The 18,934-nt window shown below is 39.8% G+C and overlaps 1 protein-coding gene across 3 annotated transcripts in view; it reads left to right on the top strand.

Annotated features, from left to right (window-relative positions):
• The window catches only part of KIAA1328 (KIAA1328 ortholog), a 174,073-nt gene that overhangs the window by 58,290 nt on the left and 96,849 nt on the right, over positions 1 to 18,934 (top strand). For all 3 annotated transcript variants that reach the window (XM_041422071.1, XM_041422072.1, XM_041422073.1), the window contains one exon: positions 10,900 to 11,027. In XM_041422071.1, coding sequence (XP_041278005.1) covers positions 10,900 to 11,027 — 128 coding nt within the window. The remainder of the gene's footprint in view (positions 1 to 10,899; positions 11,028 to 18,934) is intronic.

Here is an 18,934-nt window from a genome sequence, read left to right on the forward strand (position 1 = left end):
AATTTTAAGGTTCATTGTTCTGGCCTGCCCTGCTATGTCTGTGGACACAAAGGAATGTAATCTGGGGAAGTGTTGTGCTGTTCTTAGCTCACAGCTCCTTTTCTTTCCTGATCATCCAGATCTGAAGACTTTTTAAATGCCTCTTAATTTGAGGAGCAGTGGGTCACTTTACCTACTTCTACATCTCAAATTGCCAGGAGGAAAGGATACCATTATTCATTAGGCTGGGAAAGCAGAAGTTTCTTGTTTTATAATATTTGAATGGTCTGGGTGTGAGGGAACCAAAATCAGGAAATGAAATCCAGAGTGTTGGCAAAACAAATAATTTTTATTTTATATTTCTTCCAGTTTTAGACAGCCCTGTTTACCTACCCATGTCTCTAATTTTGAGTTGTGAGGCTTATTTTTGAGTACTGTTACTGCAAAAATCACCAGGAAGAGCAGCAGAACACACCCTTTTTCAGACAGTAATATTTGATTCCGGAGTGCTGTAAATGATGTAGAAATGTGCATGTATTAATGAGGGGTATAATAGGTTTGAGTGAAAGTGGGAGATAAGATGTGTTAATCTTGTATATTAAATAGTCCTACAACAATGAACCTTATAATGAGGCTGTTATTAAATCTTTCCTTCACTGGCCTCAGTTCAGTGAAACCAGTGCTTCTGAGTTTGGCATGTTTAAAACCAGATTTCACAAGAAAGGACCACCTCTCTGGGATCTTTGTAATTTTGAAGTCCCTACCAGCCTTAGAGATTTGTACAGCACTTGGTGGAAAAGATCTTTCCAGCACTCTATATCATGTAATACATGTAATATTTTCCCTTTTTTAGGTTTGAGGACACCTTCCTTAACATCAGTGTGCTGGTATGGAGTCTGTTTTGACCTCAATCTTAGGAAAAGAAGCACTGCGTTTCTCTCATCTACATCATGCAAACAGATTATGTTCTAACAAGGTTAGAAAGACTGTCAAAATAGCAATAGTTTTAAAGGAAAGAAAATTATCTAGAATGATCTGTGATTTTTTACATTTGGTACTATTCTAGCTGTAGTGCTGAGGACAGTTCCATAAGAAGGGCAAGATTCCTTGGTTCACTGGTATTTATTTTTTTCTATTTTTGTCCAGCCACGTTTACAGATTTCATCTTGCCTCTTGCACCATTTGCCAATAGTCAGATTAAAATCTGCATGGTGCTGTCTGATTATGTTCTGGTTTAAAAAGAGGAGATAAGAAAGTTTAAATACCCAAGCCTGATGCCCACTGTGGAAGATATGGAGTTATCTTCAACTGTGTTATGAAGCAGCAAACAAAAACTTTCCCTAGCACCCAGGTTTCCTTTCCAGTAAGGACCCAAATGAGGACTTTCTCATTCTGATGGTGGTGGGAGCTGGGCTGAAGGAGACTGCCTTTCCCATCAACATTATTGCTGTTCAAGGGTAAGGAAAAGGTTTAGTGAGAGACATCAAATATATAAAATTAAAAGCGATGATTGATTGTTTCCTGCAAGGAAGCAACAAGACAGACACCTTTGTGTATTCTCAGGTGATCCCCATTCTGATAGTAACCAAGACCAAACCTGATTAGCTTAGTTATAAAACAAGTTGATGTTTTGTGATCTTACATTCTCATTCCCTGCAAAGCAGACACCTTTTTGATTTACTATGCATGTTCTTTAATTGAGATGGAGGTGCTGTAGCTCTGCTCTCAGTAAGTTCAGCTTTTACATTCCATTTCTCTTTTGCCTCTTCATCCCCTTTTCTCCACGCTTCTGACTCCGAGCTCCCATTTATCCTGTTAAATAACTCCTCTTACTGTGTCTAAACATAAGAGGCTGAGCATCCTTTCTCAGATACCTCAATTCCCACCTTATCTCTCTTTGGGGCTTTTGCCAGGAGCTCCATTGTCAAATCAGAGTAAGCAACGAGTCTGTTTTAATATTGAGTAGTACTGAGACGACAAATGGCTTTGTGTAAACGGCAATAGTGGCTACTGCAAAAATTTTTTTAATTCTCACAAAGGCCTGCAACTAAAACAGCAAACGTTCCCAGCGATGGGTGTTTCACATAAAGCCGTGACTCCCTCTGCGGGTGGGGCAGAGTGTAATTTGAGGAAGAAAAGTAGCAGGAGGATTGCTCGGCGCGTTTTCAGGTTGCAAAGCGATGCTTTTCGGTAAGAAAATGAGCCCCGAGCGTTTTTGCCCGGGTGCGCAGCGCGGAGCGGGCGGCCGCAATGCCCGGAACGGACACACGGTGGCGCCACAGCCCCACTTTTGGCGCGGCCGGGGCCGGTCAGCGCCGCTGCCGGCTCTGCAGATGCACATATGGCACAATATTATCATTTTATGGTTACAATTATGAGCAATTTGATACAAAATGAAAGCTAAATTATGCAGTGTTCCTTTTATTTGTTTAATTTTGCGCTCTGAATGTGTAGAAGGAAAAATAGCGCCGGTTTTGTGTGGATGGTGATAGGTACAATGCCTCCTTTTGGCTTTGTGTTCTCACGCAGCGCAGGTCGTGATTATTTTCTCTCGTACATGATGAAATGTGTGGAGTTGTTCTCAGGTGCTGGGACTGTTTCGCACAGAAATTGTATATGTCTGACTCTCCAGGCTTCTTTCTTCCATAAAAAATGCATGGTACATTTACTGGCGAGTAGACAAATACATAAGTAACAAGTTCCTTCACAGTTTCTAGTGGAAGAGGCTGGGTAGCTGTGCTGTTTAAGCAAATGCCAAAGGAAGTCTTTAAATTCTGAAAGTCACTATAGTCATTGGCAGAGCTCTCCTGAAAGAAGCAAGTATGTTCTGAACAAATTCCTTCTTGCTAGTGAGGAAAATCTCCTGCCACTGCAGTTCTCATGCTAAAAGTAGAAATTTTCATGGCTCATGCCAGGATCAGTATCTTGTTACAATGATCTGTGGGGTCTGTATTTTGTGTATTCAGGTTCTTAGTTTTTCCTCTCATTAGATCCCTTATGTTCATTATTATGAAAATGCATATTTTTGTGTATGCATATAAGTAGCAGCATATAAGTAGCAGCATAATTTATCTTTTGTGTGTTAAGTTCTTCCTTCCTTTTCAGTAAAAGAAAGTTGTTAGCAGAGACTGCCTGTAAAATAAATCTTTGATTTATTTTTTTTTCTTTGCTTGTAAGTATTCTTTTGTTTGTGTTAATGAAGATAAGGCTGGAGATGTGCTTTCCACTTGGAACAGAAAATGCAAGCTCTGAGATGGTATTTGCATTTATTGATCCAGGCACATCTGCTGGCATATGATGGTGTGTGATATTTTTGTCCTTACCCACCTTTGAATCAGAGAACATGGCAGATAAGCTGTCCATCTTGATTGGCATATCCTGTGGAAAGGATTTTCAATACATAGGATCAAATCCTGTACCCTAAACTGCTTTTGCATTTTGAAAGTATGCTAGAGACTTCTCTGACTTCATCTGCTATATTGGGAATTAGTTTTAGGTTTAAGTGCTTTCCTTGCTCTCATCAAATCATATGGGCTGTCTTCTTTGGCCAATTTTAGATGCACTATATTTGCATTGTGCATCTCAATATTTTCCAGAGTGTTAAAGCGAACTTGGGAATTTCATCATCTGTGTGGAACAGAGTATCTTGGTCGATAATATAAAACTTAGGCTGTCTATAAAAGAAATTACAAAATAACAAGTACTAGGATAAATCATAGTGTGAATTTAACCAGGGTAGGAAATCTTGTATCTTTTACTGCTTTTTCTTTGGGATCAGTTTTAACAGTGGCTCTACAGGTGCTATAGGTGGAAATGGAAAGATTATTTTTTGAAAACAACTCTTCAGTAGTTTAGGAAACTGTTTTTTATTTTGGTTCACACCTGCCATCTGGGAATCCAGAGACTAGATTGGAATTTGATGTTTTTTGTGTGCTTCTTGAAAGCTCCACAGGACTGCCCTGGCTTTGTCCCTAACTTTCTTAACTCACTAGCTTTTCTGTAGGTAGGTAACCATAACTTAACTAATTTGTATGCACCATATGCAGTCTCGGCTCACTTCAAAGTGTAATCAAGTCATGAACTAATTACAATACCATATTCCCAAAGAATGTAAATTTAATTTCCCTTCAAACTGAATGGGAATGTATTAAGCAATTCCTTTATATGAGAGCTGTGGCATTCAACAACATAATGCTGATGCTTCAAACAGAAGTGAAGTTCTTAACTTTCGTGGACCTTGTGACCTTTTTCCCTATGCATCTTCCCTTTTTATTCTTGCATCTTGAGTTAATTTACTGACTGGATAACAACATTAAAATATTCAAGTGTAAATTAAAATGTAACTGTTGGGCTTCAGACTGGAGATCACTCTGTCTTATTGTATGTGACTTGCTTCTTTATAGTGTTTTCAGAATTGTGCTTCCTAAGGCATTTGGATCAGAAGGAAATTGTGTTTTGAATTGAAGGCTCATAAGGTTCAGACTCTCACCAGATGATTTCTTTAATACATTGAAAAGTGGATGTGCAGAAAGTTCCCTACAGGTTCTTAGCATCACTGTGCCAGGGAGTCCACATAAACTCAGTTATATAAGAACGAGCAAAGTGAAGTTGTTCATAAAATATTTTATTACCTTCAGTCTTTGCAGCAACTTCAGAGTTTAGATAATAAACCTTCATAGAATTTAGTAGTCTCTACCCTTGCTCAGAACAATGATTCACATAGAGTCAAACCACTTATTTTATTTCTCTTAATTTTAAGGCAGAAGAAACATGTTAGGGTTGACTTTGGTCTGTGCCTGGATAATCTGATTTCTAAAAGGCAGTCCTGTTGCTCCTCTGAGATGAAATTGTCAAAGCACAAGACTGTATGTGTTAAACCCAAGTAGTATTTTACAATTAAATGTGGGTCAGCTTCCCATGAAGTATGTAATTGATAAATGCTAAAGGAAAGAGCTTAGAATATCTTAGTTTATATTTTAAAGTGTTCCTTTTAGATGTTAATTCATTAATACCAGCAGTTTATTTTTATTCATGTGACTTTTCATATGTAAGTAGTTGAAGCTGCATTATTTTAATCCTTTCTTTGGTTAGGGAGAAAAAAGCCTGCAGGTGGAAATCAGAATGACATACATATTGCTTCTTTCCCAAAAGGCACAGTATCTCTCTCCTATTGATATGCAAAATATTAAGGCAGAAAATAAACCCCATTGCTTTATGTGTCAAAATACTGTAAAAAATATATGCTTGGGTGATGCATGAAAAAAAGTGTGGGTCCACTTCAAACTGAACACACTTGTAGTGGAATTTGCCATTAGTCTATTGTGGGTCTGTGGGGTTCTGCAGACTCTATAAGTTTTGTTCCTTTAGGAGCCAAAGTGCTTAGAGTTAGCTCGATCCTTAGTTGTGGTTACAGGGATAGCACCTTTGGGAGACCCAGCTGCATGGGTCTTAGCCTTTGCCTGCGTTTGGTGAAATGCTTTCTTACTCTTGCAGCATTTTTTAAAGTGATTTTTGGGCTACAAACTGTACAGTGAAATGTTGTAGCAGTACATGGTGCCACAGTTATGGATGCAGTGGTGTGCCTGTTAAACAGCTGTGAGCTTGCTGTGACATTATTCACATGCCAGGCGCAGGCCAGAGGCATTTTGGAAGTGGTGTAGTGTTGCTGTTGCTGCCAGAAAAAAACCCAACCCCCAATCAAACCCCACAAAAACATCAAAGCAAGGTAAGTTAGATCAGGCACGTGGTGCTTGATGCTGCTGGGTCTGTGCATGGCTCCTTGCATGGGTCTGGCATGCACGCCTGCTTGGAGAGCATGCAGACGAGCTCAGGTCTGCCTGCAGTTTATCTGAGGAGATTTTTCTTGGGAGGCCAAAGACCTCTCAGAGTTTGGTGTAGCTTCATCCACCCACTGTCACTGGCATTTCCTCAGTATCTCCTTCTTTGTCTAGTTTTTCTCACAGCATTTGTTTTCAAGGGACTACCTGAGGCAGTGAAAAGAGTTGAGTCTGCTGAAACTGCCAAGATGATGATAACTCGTCGGGTTTCTAGCTGCATGTCCTTAAGCAGGGATTTAAAAAGACCAGTGCTTGTGGCTACTGGGTCCTGAGTGCACATGCAAAAAGCTTTCATCGCATCACAGAAAGTTTCTTGTGTCTCTACCACAGAGTTCAAGTTAATGGTGTCTGATTTAAATTCCAATCAAATTTGTGTGTGTTTGACTTTTTCTTTCCTTTGATTGCTTTATTCATCTTTGCATATCTCTGTAATAGCTCTGAGTCTCTAGAGAGTCTTCCATTGGATATGGGGGCTGATGGGACTGCAGCATCTGGTGACTGAAGATGGAGATTCAGCTCCTGTGTTCTGTTCTGGCCATGGATCAGACAATGCAGCCGAGTGAAAGGATAATCCAAGCTGAAGCTACAGTCAGGGACTACAGGAATGAATCATCACTCGGCATCTTGTTTGATGCTTGGGAGGTCTTATTAGGGCTTTTCTGCATGGGTGAATGCAGGCAAACTCAGACTCTGAGCTAATCAGGTGCAAGATGAATCTGGTCTGTTAGTGCTGTGCCTGAGCTGTGCTAGTTTACCCTGCAGCTGCAAGACATGTCCTGGAGCTGGCTTGAGGAGTGTGGGGCTGCTGGGCTGCACCTGTATGCTCACACATGCCCAAAGACTCCTTGTGACACAGTTTTCCCATGTGTAAAAAGGGAACAGTAGAGCTTCTGTCTGTCCCAAAAATGCTTTTGGCAAACCAGTGAGGAAAATGTCACTAGGTGGTGAGTTCTCACAAACATTCTGAAAATACAGGAAGCCTTTGTTATTAGATTGATTGCAAAGAATCTCATTAGCTGTGTTCTCTTCTTTTGCTAGTAGCTTCTAGAAAAGTTTTTTTCCAGACTCAATTTGCTGTGATTGGAAGCTGCTTTAAATTTTTTTTTTCTTTTAATAAAGTGAGATAAAACAAAACATTTCTTCTTAAATTATAAAGGTCCCCCAAAGAAATCTTCTTGCTAAGAAGAAGATTCTCTGTCTTCTGATTTAGTTGCCTTTTTCCCCCTCCATGAGGACTATTTACAGATTTTCTGTAAATAGTCCTCATGGAGCAAACTGATGTTGGCTTCATTTGGAAACCTGGACCTGAAGAAACCAGTAGTTGTTTGAATTGTTGTAGCATGAACATAACTTGCACAAGCATGTGGAGGCTGATGTGTAAATTCAGGAGCTTCTTAGGTAGATGGTGGATGCTCTGAACTAAAACATTCCAGATTTTAAGCTGGGCTTCACTTCTGCTCAAAGTGCCAGTGGAAGCAGTGAACTGGGAACAGTGAAGGGAGTCAGTGGGTGTGTTAGAGACTGGCCCTTCTCTTCCCAGTTTCTGGGGAAGCAGTAACTGTAGTTTTTTGGGTTTTTTTCCAGCATGTGGGAGGCTGACAGTATTTCAGCAGGGAGTAAGCTGTGAGTAGTTGAGGTAGCCATGGAGCAGACTTAATAACCTGAGGATTAAAAGTGGAACTGAAGGAAGGGGTTAGGACTTTTCAAGGTGGATAAACACACCCAGACAGGTGACTGTTGCTGGAAGAGGTATCCTCTGCTCCCAGCTCCACTCCCTCTGCTTGCCTCATGCCAGATCTTGTGCCTGGCTGTCTTTTTGCCTTGCTGGGACAGTTTGCTCAGGCCTGGAGTATGGGATCTAAGGGGCAACAGAGCTCATGGGGATGGAATGAGTGAGTGGGAGGGTATCTTTGGAAGCAGTTGGACATTAGGTTGGCTGTGCCTTCTTGTGGAGCTTCACCCCAAGGAAAAGCTCTTTGTTCCCTGCCTGGCTCCCTGGACATCCATTCTTGGCTTCTGTAAGCATGTCACCACTGTGTGCTGGCAGCCCCTCCTCTCAAAGCCAACTATCTCCACTGAGGTTATTATCTCATAAGAGCCATAAATGAGCTCTTAATTCTTTGACTTACATTCAGTGAAAAAATTAACTAATTTATTCTATAAAATATGTAGTACTTGCAGTATTACATGTAAATGTGGCTATTGAAATTCTAACCTTTGCATTTCTAAATTTTTTTTTGTTTCCCCCTCCTCCACATACAACCTCGATACTTTACTAATAAACTGCATAAAAAGTGTTACTCTAATACATTCAAATGCATATTTCTTGGACATTAAACTACCTTTCAGTGAAATGCCAAGTACCACTTCTTCCAGGTAACTAACATCTTGCAAATTCAATATTTGTGCTGCTGAACACATGAAGAATTACCAAATGTGTCCATTTAAGTATATTACTTTTTATGTAATGAAATTCTGTAGGGCTTCTCCTATACTGTTTTTTCAACCTTACAACTTCTTTTTTTTTTTTTTTTTTTAAGCAGATTATGAAAATATTTATAATGTGCATGTCTGTCCAATGACTATATTGCCTTAGTAGACATATGATCTTGTTATATCTGAATGACTTAAATATTTTTGTGGCAGTGTTGTGTATTGTCTGGTTAATTTGTAGGAGAAAAAAGGAGATAATCTTGCTGCTTTTAGCAAAAAATTCAATAGAATGAGAGAGTAAGATCTAATATTAAGGCTTTATTTTTCCTTAAGAAGATACTCTGCAGTAAATGTACAAGCGCATTTTTGAAAATCGCCATACTTTCAGCTATTCTGCATGTGTCTCAAATAAATGAACTCTTTTTTCATATTAGAAGCTTCATGTTTACTTAAGTAAGCAAAGCAGGGCTTTAAACTCACACTGTGGTGGCTGTAGCAATACTTTGCTTAATGTAGAGTGATTGTGTGAATGAACAAGGTTTTTTAATCTTCTAATACAGTGAGTTTTACTTTGGCTGACCAAATCTCACAAGAATTTCAGGGACATCTCAGCCACCATTCAAGCTCATGTGAGCCATTGCCCTTTCCACTCATGATCACATAGCTGGCCTTTGGACAATCAGGATTTACTTGCATGCTTTGCTGATGTTAATTTTGCTTGTCCTGTTTTAAGCTGCATTTTAAATTAATTCGGCAGCCACATGTGGGAGGTGGTGGCATCCTGTGTACCACGGGGGCTCTGCAGTCTGTGGAACACAAACGGGCCCTGGGGGTGCGGGCAGTCTTGCCTGGCTTTCCAGCAGGACTGGTACTAACGCCGTGGCAAGGGTGAGGATGGCTGCCTGGCCATCACTCGTGTGCCCCAGGGCTGGTTAGGGTGCTCCTTTCTGATGCCAGCAGTGTGCTCGCTGGAGGGAGGACAGGGCAAAATCTGTTCTGTGGGGAAGGGGTTGCTGGAAGCAAAGTGAATTAAGAGGGCTGTAAAAAATTGATAAAGATAGATAGGACTGTCTGTTTTTATATTCTGCCACATAACATGGGTTTAAATGAATTTCCCTATAATTTGTCTTCAAATACCGACATTTAACTCTTAGGCTGTATAAATGAACTGGCTTTTGCTAGAGTAAAATTCATGCCCTGCGTCCAGGCTAATATGTTCACCTACTATAAACATTACTGCCTATGGTTACAACTGGAATAAAAAATTCCTTTTATATACATCATAGCTGGCAGAGACTCCTGAGACCACCACAAATCACTTCAGCCTTTTGGTGCTCTCTGACGAAATGAACTGAAATGTAAAACAGCTCCGGCTTCAGGCAGGCTGGCTGGCTCTGGAAAGCAATTAGCTTGTTAAGACCATTGTTTGTACCCTCCCATATTTCCAGGTGCTGAGCAAAGGTGTTATGAGAGCTCTCCTGATTGATTTCAGCATTGGGATTTATTAACCTTCCATTCCTTCCTAAAATGTTTTGCTTATTCTCTCGGTAGCCTTTTATTTAAAGGAAGGAAAACCAACCAAACAACAACAAAAATGAAGCCCTGGCAAGGCCACCCCTCCTGCAAAAGAATAAGAGGAGAGGAGGGGGGGGAGAGAGGGAAGGCAACAAAACCGAACCAAAAAAAAGCCCCTTAGGGTCATAACAGGGAATAACAAAGCAGTGAGTTATTTATGCAGCCATGATTGGCAAAAGTGATTGCAACATGAATTTGCCCAGAAGCAATGATTAGATCATAAAAATGTTAAGGAAATCTGTAACTCAACACCGTTTTAAAGATTGAAGAAGTTTTTGTTCCCTACCTTAATTGCAGTGACTTGTTATTAAAGTATTTATTCAGAGTAATCTCTTTGGACAGCGAGCCCTTATCCCATCTGCATGCATAATTAAAAGTGAGGGGGGAGAGAGGGGAGCATAAATGGTTTACCATGCTACATGAGCAAGGGAGGGAATTACACAATGACAGGTGAAGAGCAGATTTATCTCCTGTTGGAATTTCAATGCTGCAAGCAAGGCAGGACACTGTTGCTAATATCCTTGCAAACACCACAGTTGCTGCTTCTCCAGATTACTGTCCAAAAATTATTGCTGGTCTGTAAAAGGCCTGTAGCACTGCATCTGTGGCTGTGGGGTTTTGAGCCATTGGCGCTCAAGCAAAGAGATTGGATTTGGGTATGTGGGCTTGTGAATCAATGTCTGTGCTTAAAAATGGTCTATTTACTTACTTGGATGGCTATTTATTTATTTATAAATAAACATTGGTAATGGCTGGCTTTGCTGAATACGAATAAGAGGGTTGTAGCTGTTCCAGCCGAAACAATGTCATCACCTGCCTCCTGCTGCTGTCCCTTTTCCAATGGTAAAAGAATTTGGTGCAATTCTTCTTTTTCCACACTGAGTAAGGAAGAAGGTTGTACTTGAACACTCATCTCTAGGCAGATTTATCATCATTAGGCACTACTCAAACACATGGTATCTGTTTTTAAATTGAACTGTTACGGCTCTAAATCAGATTTACAGAGTAAGTTGGTATGTATTTGGCCATAACTATTCACTAAAGAGTGTTTTTCCCTTAACTTCTGATGTCTCACCTCTGCAGCAACAGTACAGAGAATGCCAAGAACTTTTGAGCCTTTATCAGAAGTACCTAGCAGAGCAGCAAGAAAAACTATCACACTCTCTTTCTGAACTCAGTGCTGCCAAGGAAAAGGAGCAGAAGGTAAGCTCTTTTCTTGCCATCTCTTTTTTACTTAAATTACCTAGTCAAAACATCTTTTTGAGACTGTGAGTGCATTATCTTACATCTTATGGTGGTGAATACTATTTTGTGATTGGTTTCCCATGAGTCCTTGCCTTAATGCATGGATTGCAGGCAAACAAAGAGAAAAAGCCTGACAAGTTTTGGGTCAGTAGAAGGGCTGAAGTTAATTGACCATGTTGTGATGGAGTAGGAATCATGGTAACCCACACCTTTGCCAAGGAAAAAGTTAAGATGCTGTTATGTTTTCTGTTGTGTTATTTAAACAGGAAAATAATTGCAGTCACTGTAGATACAGCCTTTCACATTTTCACTGTGGCTTTTGATGATTGAAAAGGGCATTACAGATGATGTATTTGGTCAATAAGAGCTTTCTCAGGTCTGTAAAGCAGCTCATCTGATTTGGGCCATTTATAGAAGACCTGTAGTTCCAGATGCAGTTAAAACCAGAAAATGCTCACTAGAGATACGTGTTAAATTAAGTGGTAAAATGTTTCTTGTATGTAGGTGCCCAAAACCTTGAGAACATGGTTGGTTGAGATTTTCCCCTGATAGCTAGGTGCTTGGTTTGCATCCCTGCTGATGGCAGATGATACCCTGGAAGAGAAGACTGCCTATGCAAGTGCTCTACCCCATGTTCGTGCTTGCTGTTCTCTGGTAGCAGCTTCCATCTCTAGATAGATCTCCAGAATCCATCTTACCTAAGACCATGCCTTTTTGTAGAGGTTATGCCCTTGGTCCCCTCTTCTTCTGGAATAGTCTTAAAGGCTTATTTATAACAGGGCTAGAAATAAAGTCATCAGCACGGAGTATCCTAAAGGAGGTCTCAGTGGTTCCCTGCTGTGAGAATTATACAGGCAGATCCTGCTTCTCAAGAGACTGGAGACTGTGCAGGAAGGAGTCTTTTAATTCTCTCAGGAAGCAGGTAGCAATACTCTGTGATTTCACTGATGTCAGTGTTTTGGGTTATTTTTGTCCTGATGATGTGTTTTTTTTAAAATTTATTTTATTTTTGTTTTGTTTTGTTTTTTTATTTTATTTTTGGTCCAACATTGTTGGACATTGAACTGTTTGTCAGACTTTTTAGCATTTTATAAACATTTAATTGCCATTCTTTTGTGTTTATATCTGCCCTCCATTTTTGTGATGGCATTGAATTCAAAACAAGAATATCCTCCCAGAATGGATGATGTCTGTGTTGCTGCTTATGTGGCATGCAGCTTGCTGGGGATCTCCATGGAAAATAGTCCAGAGGAGTCCATGTAGTCCAGGAGCACTGTGACAGCTGTGTTTTGGGTGATGCCAATCCTTCTTTCAGGTTTTGCCTTGAATGTTTCATTTCTAACCTTTCAACTTCGAATACATTTATCCTATACTAGGTTAGCCCTTAGTATTGAGGGAACCAGTATCATCACATCTATAGGACAAAGGCATGGAAGCAGATAATAGGAAACCTTCAACCCACTGACTATCAAATTATTTCAACAATGCATGTGCATCTCCTCTTCTTCTGTCCTCCTAATCACTCTGTCATTGTATACATAGAGACTTCTTTAAAATTGTTTTCTGATTTCATGTGCAAAGTTCTATCAAGCTCTCTTTGATTCCATTATTTCTTTTCTGTATGTTTATAGATACTTTTGTCCACAAATGCAAATTCAGATATTATGTCGAGGTTTGCCTTGACATTTCATTTATGGTTACATACTCTACATCTCCAGCCTAGCAGGTCTGAAATTACCCTAGTCCTCTTGTTGTGTGCAAAGCATTGTAGGCATAGATAAAAACCTGTCAAAACATGCTTCAACTGTTTTTTCTTATAGCGTGCAAAATGTTTCTGATGTTTCTAGCCTTCCTCTTCAATTTTCTTGTTCTTTGCATTTGGCTTTATAAATTGTTACCATTTTTCACCCAAACAAGCACTTTGTGCTGTGTTTCTCCTCACAGTTTAGAAACTGTGAAGAGGTGAACAGGACTGCTGCACCCTGTCTGTTCTTTCCCTTGTGCACCCCTTCATGGGATGGCTTCCCCAACCCAAGAAGGGCCACTTGATGGGACTTGGTGTTATTTTCACACATCTTTTAGTACTTGAACTGTGAGCTCTTAGTGTCCTGATGGGTCTCTCTTTGAGTGTTTTTTTGTTCTCTTTGAGTGTTGTCTTAACACAGTAGTTCAGGCCAGCGTTGGTCTGTCTGCCTGATGGGGTCTGCTGAAGGGGAGCACAGCAGGGAGGGATTTTTGAGAGGAAAGAACTGGAAGAGGACAGCCCCAGAACACTTTTCCTCCTGCTCCAAGTACTGCCCATGCCATTTCCTTCTGCCTCACTGAAGCTTTTGTGCTCTCCCTTTCTGTTTTAAGGTGGACTTTGACAAGAGCAATTTTATTGAAATGTTAGGATAATGGAAATCTTTGTGAGTTTTGTTTGAATCCAATCCATTTGGAATCTTTCCCTTTTCTCTTGATTTTCTCTGGGTTAAGGAAAACTTGGATATGTCTGGATTTAAAGCAAGATAGCTAGTTTGCTGCATAGTTTTTCTTTGTAGAACTGTGTAGGAGACATAATCAGCACTTCTTATTACAGGACACTGCTGATCTTACTGGGATCTCTGTGTTTCCATGTATGATGTTCCGATTTTCCTGTCTCTTGCAGAAACATTGGACTGTGCAACCGTACTCCATAATGAAGCACTTCTTTGTTCTGCCTGTTTTGAGCTGTTCTTTCTTGTTTCTGTTCATTCCCCCCCCCCCCCCCCCGCTTTTTCTTACTTATTAGCTTGGAGTAATTTCTAGTGCTACATCTGAAATAAATAGGGCAGGAGATCTTTCTCCTTTTTAATGCCTTTATTAAAAATCAGCTCAGGTGGGGAGAAACGGACGGGTCGTGCACACGCCGTGGCTGCTCCCAGGAGTGGCACAGAGGAGGAGGGTGAGTGCAGCTGTGTCCACTGGTATGCAGCCAGAGCTGGGACTTCTGTCCTCATGAGATCACCTGGAGGTTCCCATTTTTCAGTTTGACATTCGAGGTCCTCTTTCTAGCCGACATCCTTTAGGTTAGGGTGAAAGGTAAAAAGGATCTCAGCAGACACTGGATTCAGTTCCTCACCTCTAGACATTACTTAGATATCTTAATTGCCTGATGGCTCATTGTTTTAGGGTTTTTCCTGCTAGATTTGGTGAGGTGTTTCCACATTTGCATACCAGCCTCGATGTCACCTCCTCCTCACAGTCCCAGGTGTCATTTTTCAGGAAGCAGCAGGGGGTTACCCGACGAAGAGGGATTTCTAACCATCAACAACAGGTGATTAAAGAAGAACTATTAACAACAGGTGATTACAACATGAAGTTATTAACAACAAATAGTTAAAATTCCAACTTAGCAGCAATTGGTTTAACTTGTTAACTCTGCAACTTTAAAAAAAATGGACAACTTTTCTACTGGTAACACACCTGTATCTTAACTTTCACTTGCCCATCTTTCTCATTCTTACCTTATGGTAATTTGGATCATGAGCTGTCACTTTCCCCTGGTCTTAGATAGGTATTTGGAAACATATCCTTTCAGTGTTTAAATGCTGGGTTTTCTGTCAGAATAAGACAATTAATGGATCAAGAGAACAGCAGCTTACCAAACATTGATGGCATTGTTGTAAAAAGAGGTGGAGTTCTACAGGATGTAAATGACTGCAGTAGCTCTGTGCATGTGGCTGAAGTGCAGCCTTGGTTTGTAGCTGTAGTGAACTAATGCAGAGGCTTTGATGTTAACTTTTATTTTTGTCTGTTTTAGTATCACCAAATGATAGCAGTAGCTCTGAAACCATGTTTTCCTCTTAGCTAATACTGCTTCTTTATAATGAAAGTCAGCCCTCAAAACATAAAGAAGCATCCTGGTACTAGTGAAATAAAATCGCTGGGAAGATGGTGGTAAGGTGATTTAAGTCAGAACTCTTGTGGAGTCAATAATCAGTAACTGGAACATGGAACTTCCTTTTTTTTGTGAGATAAAGTTAATTCCATTTGAAAAGATACTTAAGGTGACATGAATTGAATTATTCAAACTGGCCTTCTCAGCATTAACTCTAGGTTAATATCTCATGATGCCTCTGGTTTCATTATAGGAGTTTTAAGTACATAACTTTTTATAATAAATTCAATACCTAGAAGCCGAACTGAAATTGGTTTACCTTCTACCAACCCATAAAAAGAAGCATTAATTGTAAAGTGAATATTAAAGTGGTCACTAAAGTTGACTCAGATTCAGAGAGATAGCACTTTGGTAAAGGAAGCGCTCTACTGAAAAACAGTCTTCTGCCTTGCTGTTAATAGAAAGTATAATTCATAGTAAAATGTAGTTAAACTTTTCTATCAAAAATGATTTTTGGATATACTCTCTGCAGCACCCAAACATTCAGTCTTTTTCAGTCTATTTTCATGTGCTTACACAAAGCAAATTGCCCTTGTTCTAGGTAATCATGTCTGACCTAGTTTATATACTCACTACTTCACTGCTATCTTAAACAGTCTCAAGAATCCACTTTGATTTGGCACATTCTGGCTGATGAATCTGTAGATGTTCTTCAGTGTAGGGTAGGGCTTGAGGCACAAAAGTTGGACAAGCAGCTGAGTTTCTGCAGAACTGGGGTTCCTGAGCTCTATCACCTTAAGGAAAGATAATACCTGGAGTCTTAGCACTGCTTATTAATGTTAATCTTTGAATTTACAAGTGCGGCTGGCAGCATTTGTTTCTTATTTGCGGAAGATTACCATCACATCTGCTAATTCCCTTGGTTCACAAAGATTCTTGTGTGTGTGTGTGAGGCTTCAGTTCTTCCTTGTGTAGAAGCAGCATGGGAATGGAGTGGGATAATAGATGGAAAGGAATATCAAGAATTTATTTTCAATGGTGTATCATCTCCCCTCTCCCTCAGTGCTGTGATGTCTGCCCCTCTTTTGGGGTGGGCCACTGGCCCTCATCAGGAATGAGGTTGTTGTTCAATGCTAAGCACCATGCAAACATCCTGAAAGACATGGTCTGCTTTGGGCATATGGTAAAATCCTAGCAAAGCTGACTTTCGGGAAGGCTTTTTTTAAAAAAAAACTTTTTTTTTATTATGTTGCTATTTCTCTTTAATCACTTCTTAAAAATTGTTGAATGTAGTTGTATCACTTCTCAGTAAAATCTAAAAAAGGCTTTATCTGTAAAAATGAATAAGCCTTGCTTTCTTTTGATATTGGCAACTAAAATTCATGCCCTTTTTTTTTTTTTGCCTTAATAAGGAAGATTACATACTAAAGCGTCAAACATTACTTATTTGTTTTATTAATTTTTTCTTTTGAAAAAGATATTGAGCAACACCAATCTTCAGAAGCCTTTCCTTTGTGATTGTCCCCAAACTTCCCCAGTTCCATTTTTTTTCAGTACAGGTCACCTTTAAACACATTCTTAGCTTGCTTAAAGGAAAAAAAAAAATCCCACATATGCGAAGGGTTTTGAATGCTACGAGGTAAACCTTCATCATGGAATTGACTTTGTCTGTTTACCCAGCTGTATGGGAACAATGAATGAGCCCATCTGAAAGATACTTGAAAACTGGGATAATAAATAAAGAACTAATTTGACTAGGGACTCAAGGGTATTGGAATAATTTTGCAAGGCCAGACAGAGACAGTTTTTGCATGAGTAACTGTCAGCAATAGCCTTGCCTTACCTGTGTTACTTTCTGCAAATCCTCTGATCTCTCTCTGTGCTTCTCTTATCTGTAAAAATGAGATAATGTTTTTTATCCTCATTCTTTCTGTTTTTTTTTACTGAGAATGTCAGGTTTCAGGTGCTTTTTCATCGGTGTTCAAAGTGATTAGCAGTGATATTTGAAATATAGGGTGGTCTGGAATAGACTACCCTGTAATTTCATGAAGAAAAATAATGTTTTTTTCCTTTTACCTCTAAGATACTAGGTCATGGTTAATTTACCTGTCTTTTCTAAAAAATGTTAACACTGAACAGGAATGCCGATGGGTATAAATATTTAAGCAAAAAGGAAATATCAGTATTGCAATACCTGTGTGTTGCTCGCATTCACGACAGAATTCACGACAGAATTCCACCCACACTCAATCTCCTGGAAATGTGTGCCGCAGTAGAACTGTTTGGCTTGCTCAGTCTATTTTCTTGATGTGAATGACACTGTTCCTGGTGATAAGCACTTCACTCTCAGCTCACTCAGCTCACCGCTTAACTGAGATCTGTGCCAGTTCTCCATCTCTTTGTTCTACAGTCTTTAGTCAGCCTTGTTTCTAACCTCTTTTAAAATATTTTCATTTTCCTTTTGTTTTCTTTGAATATGTGTCTTTCAGTTGCATCCATTTAGCTTTAAGAACTGTCCCTCCTATGGAAATCTTTTCCTTGGGTGAACAGTCATGTCTGGTGCATATTTTTCTGTTGGAGGATAAATCTGGAAAGAAGACAGTGCCTTCCTTTCCATCCTCCGCGATCAAAACATCCTCTTGGCTTTGTAGGCTTCTGATGATACTGTTACACTTGTGAAACATCACCTCTGGATTTACATGAGAATTCAAATTTGCAGCAGAACTGTCTGTCCTTGAGAAGCACTTCGCAAACTCTTAGATCTGATATTGCAATTGATCCAGTCTAACATTGTAGTGGCTCTTGGGAGTGAATTGTGGCCATACTCGCCAGCATCCTCTCTCACTGTGAAGTGGGAGTATGGCTTTCTTCGGTGGATCCAAGGCTGCATATGAATGCACCGGCTGTCAAAGATTTTGTGTTACACTACAGGCCTTGAGGAAGAAAACTTCTGTTGTATCCATCACTTTGTGCAGTTTCCTGTTCACCTGGCAGTCATTAGGAGTGTAAGCATACCAGCTGCCCAGCCATATGCTGTCACTACTGTTGTACCGTCCATTTGACCTATGCACATGCCCTTTGATTCAGCAGTATTGAGCCTTTTTCAAAACTTGAGACTCTTGAAAATCAGGTTCTCCTGTACTTACATCCTTGAGTCACCAGTTCCCTGTTCCTAGACTTGTCTGATTCCTCCAACTGTGGCATGTTCTTCATGTTGTGATCAACATTACAATTCCTGAACTTCAGAAGATCAACCCTGGCATCTTTCAAAGCCCAGCTGAACCAGGAACCTAATGTACTTTGAAGCTTGCCTTGTTTTGGAGTGGTGTAGACCAGATAACTAGCACAGTTGCCATTCAACTTGAATTTTTCTTTGACTGTTGTGTATTCTCTCTTCACCAGCCTTTCAAGAGGGAGATCATCCTGTGAGAACATATTTTGGTAAAAAGTGAAAATGTTTCTGGGCCAATCCAATTTGAATTGGATTGGAATTGGAATCCTGTTTCTGAAAATGCAAACACTGAGTTGCCGTTTCTTGCTGTTGAAATGAATACAGTCAGTAACTCATCTAGGATTTCATAATCTAAATACCTTTATTCATCACTGTAGATTACAGATAGTGTGATATAAGTGATTACTATATTGAAAGATAAATTGCTTGCTATTTCTTGCCTGCAAAGCACACATTTTTGTGTGTTGATCAGGTTGTTTAATTAGAAGTGTCTTTATTTAATGAAAGCCAGGTGATTATCAGTTCAGGGCACTAAAGGTTGGTCTTTATGTGGCAGAAAGATTTTTCATGAGAGCCGAGGGTGTAATTTTCTTTCAGCTAAGAAGGTGGGAATTCGTTATCTGTCTGTACCAGGATGATTGCCTGCAGAAATATCTCTTCGAGTTAGTTCTGAATACCCTAAGATTTAGCTTGAGTCTTTCATTTTGAGCTGCAAAAAAGTTTGAACTAAAACTTTTTCTGGTGCACAGTTTGCCATTTGGAGTTGGTAAAGAG

Source organism: Onychostruthus taczanowskii, unplaced genomic scaffold (genome assembly GCF_017590055.1).
Source record: "Onychostruthus taczanowskii isolate IOZ18803 unplaced genomic scaffold, ASM1759005v1 scaffold70, whole genome shotgun sequence".
NCBI lineage: Eukaryota > Metazoa > Chordata > Aves > Passeriformes > Passeridae > Onychostruthus > Onychostruthus taczanowskii.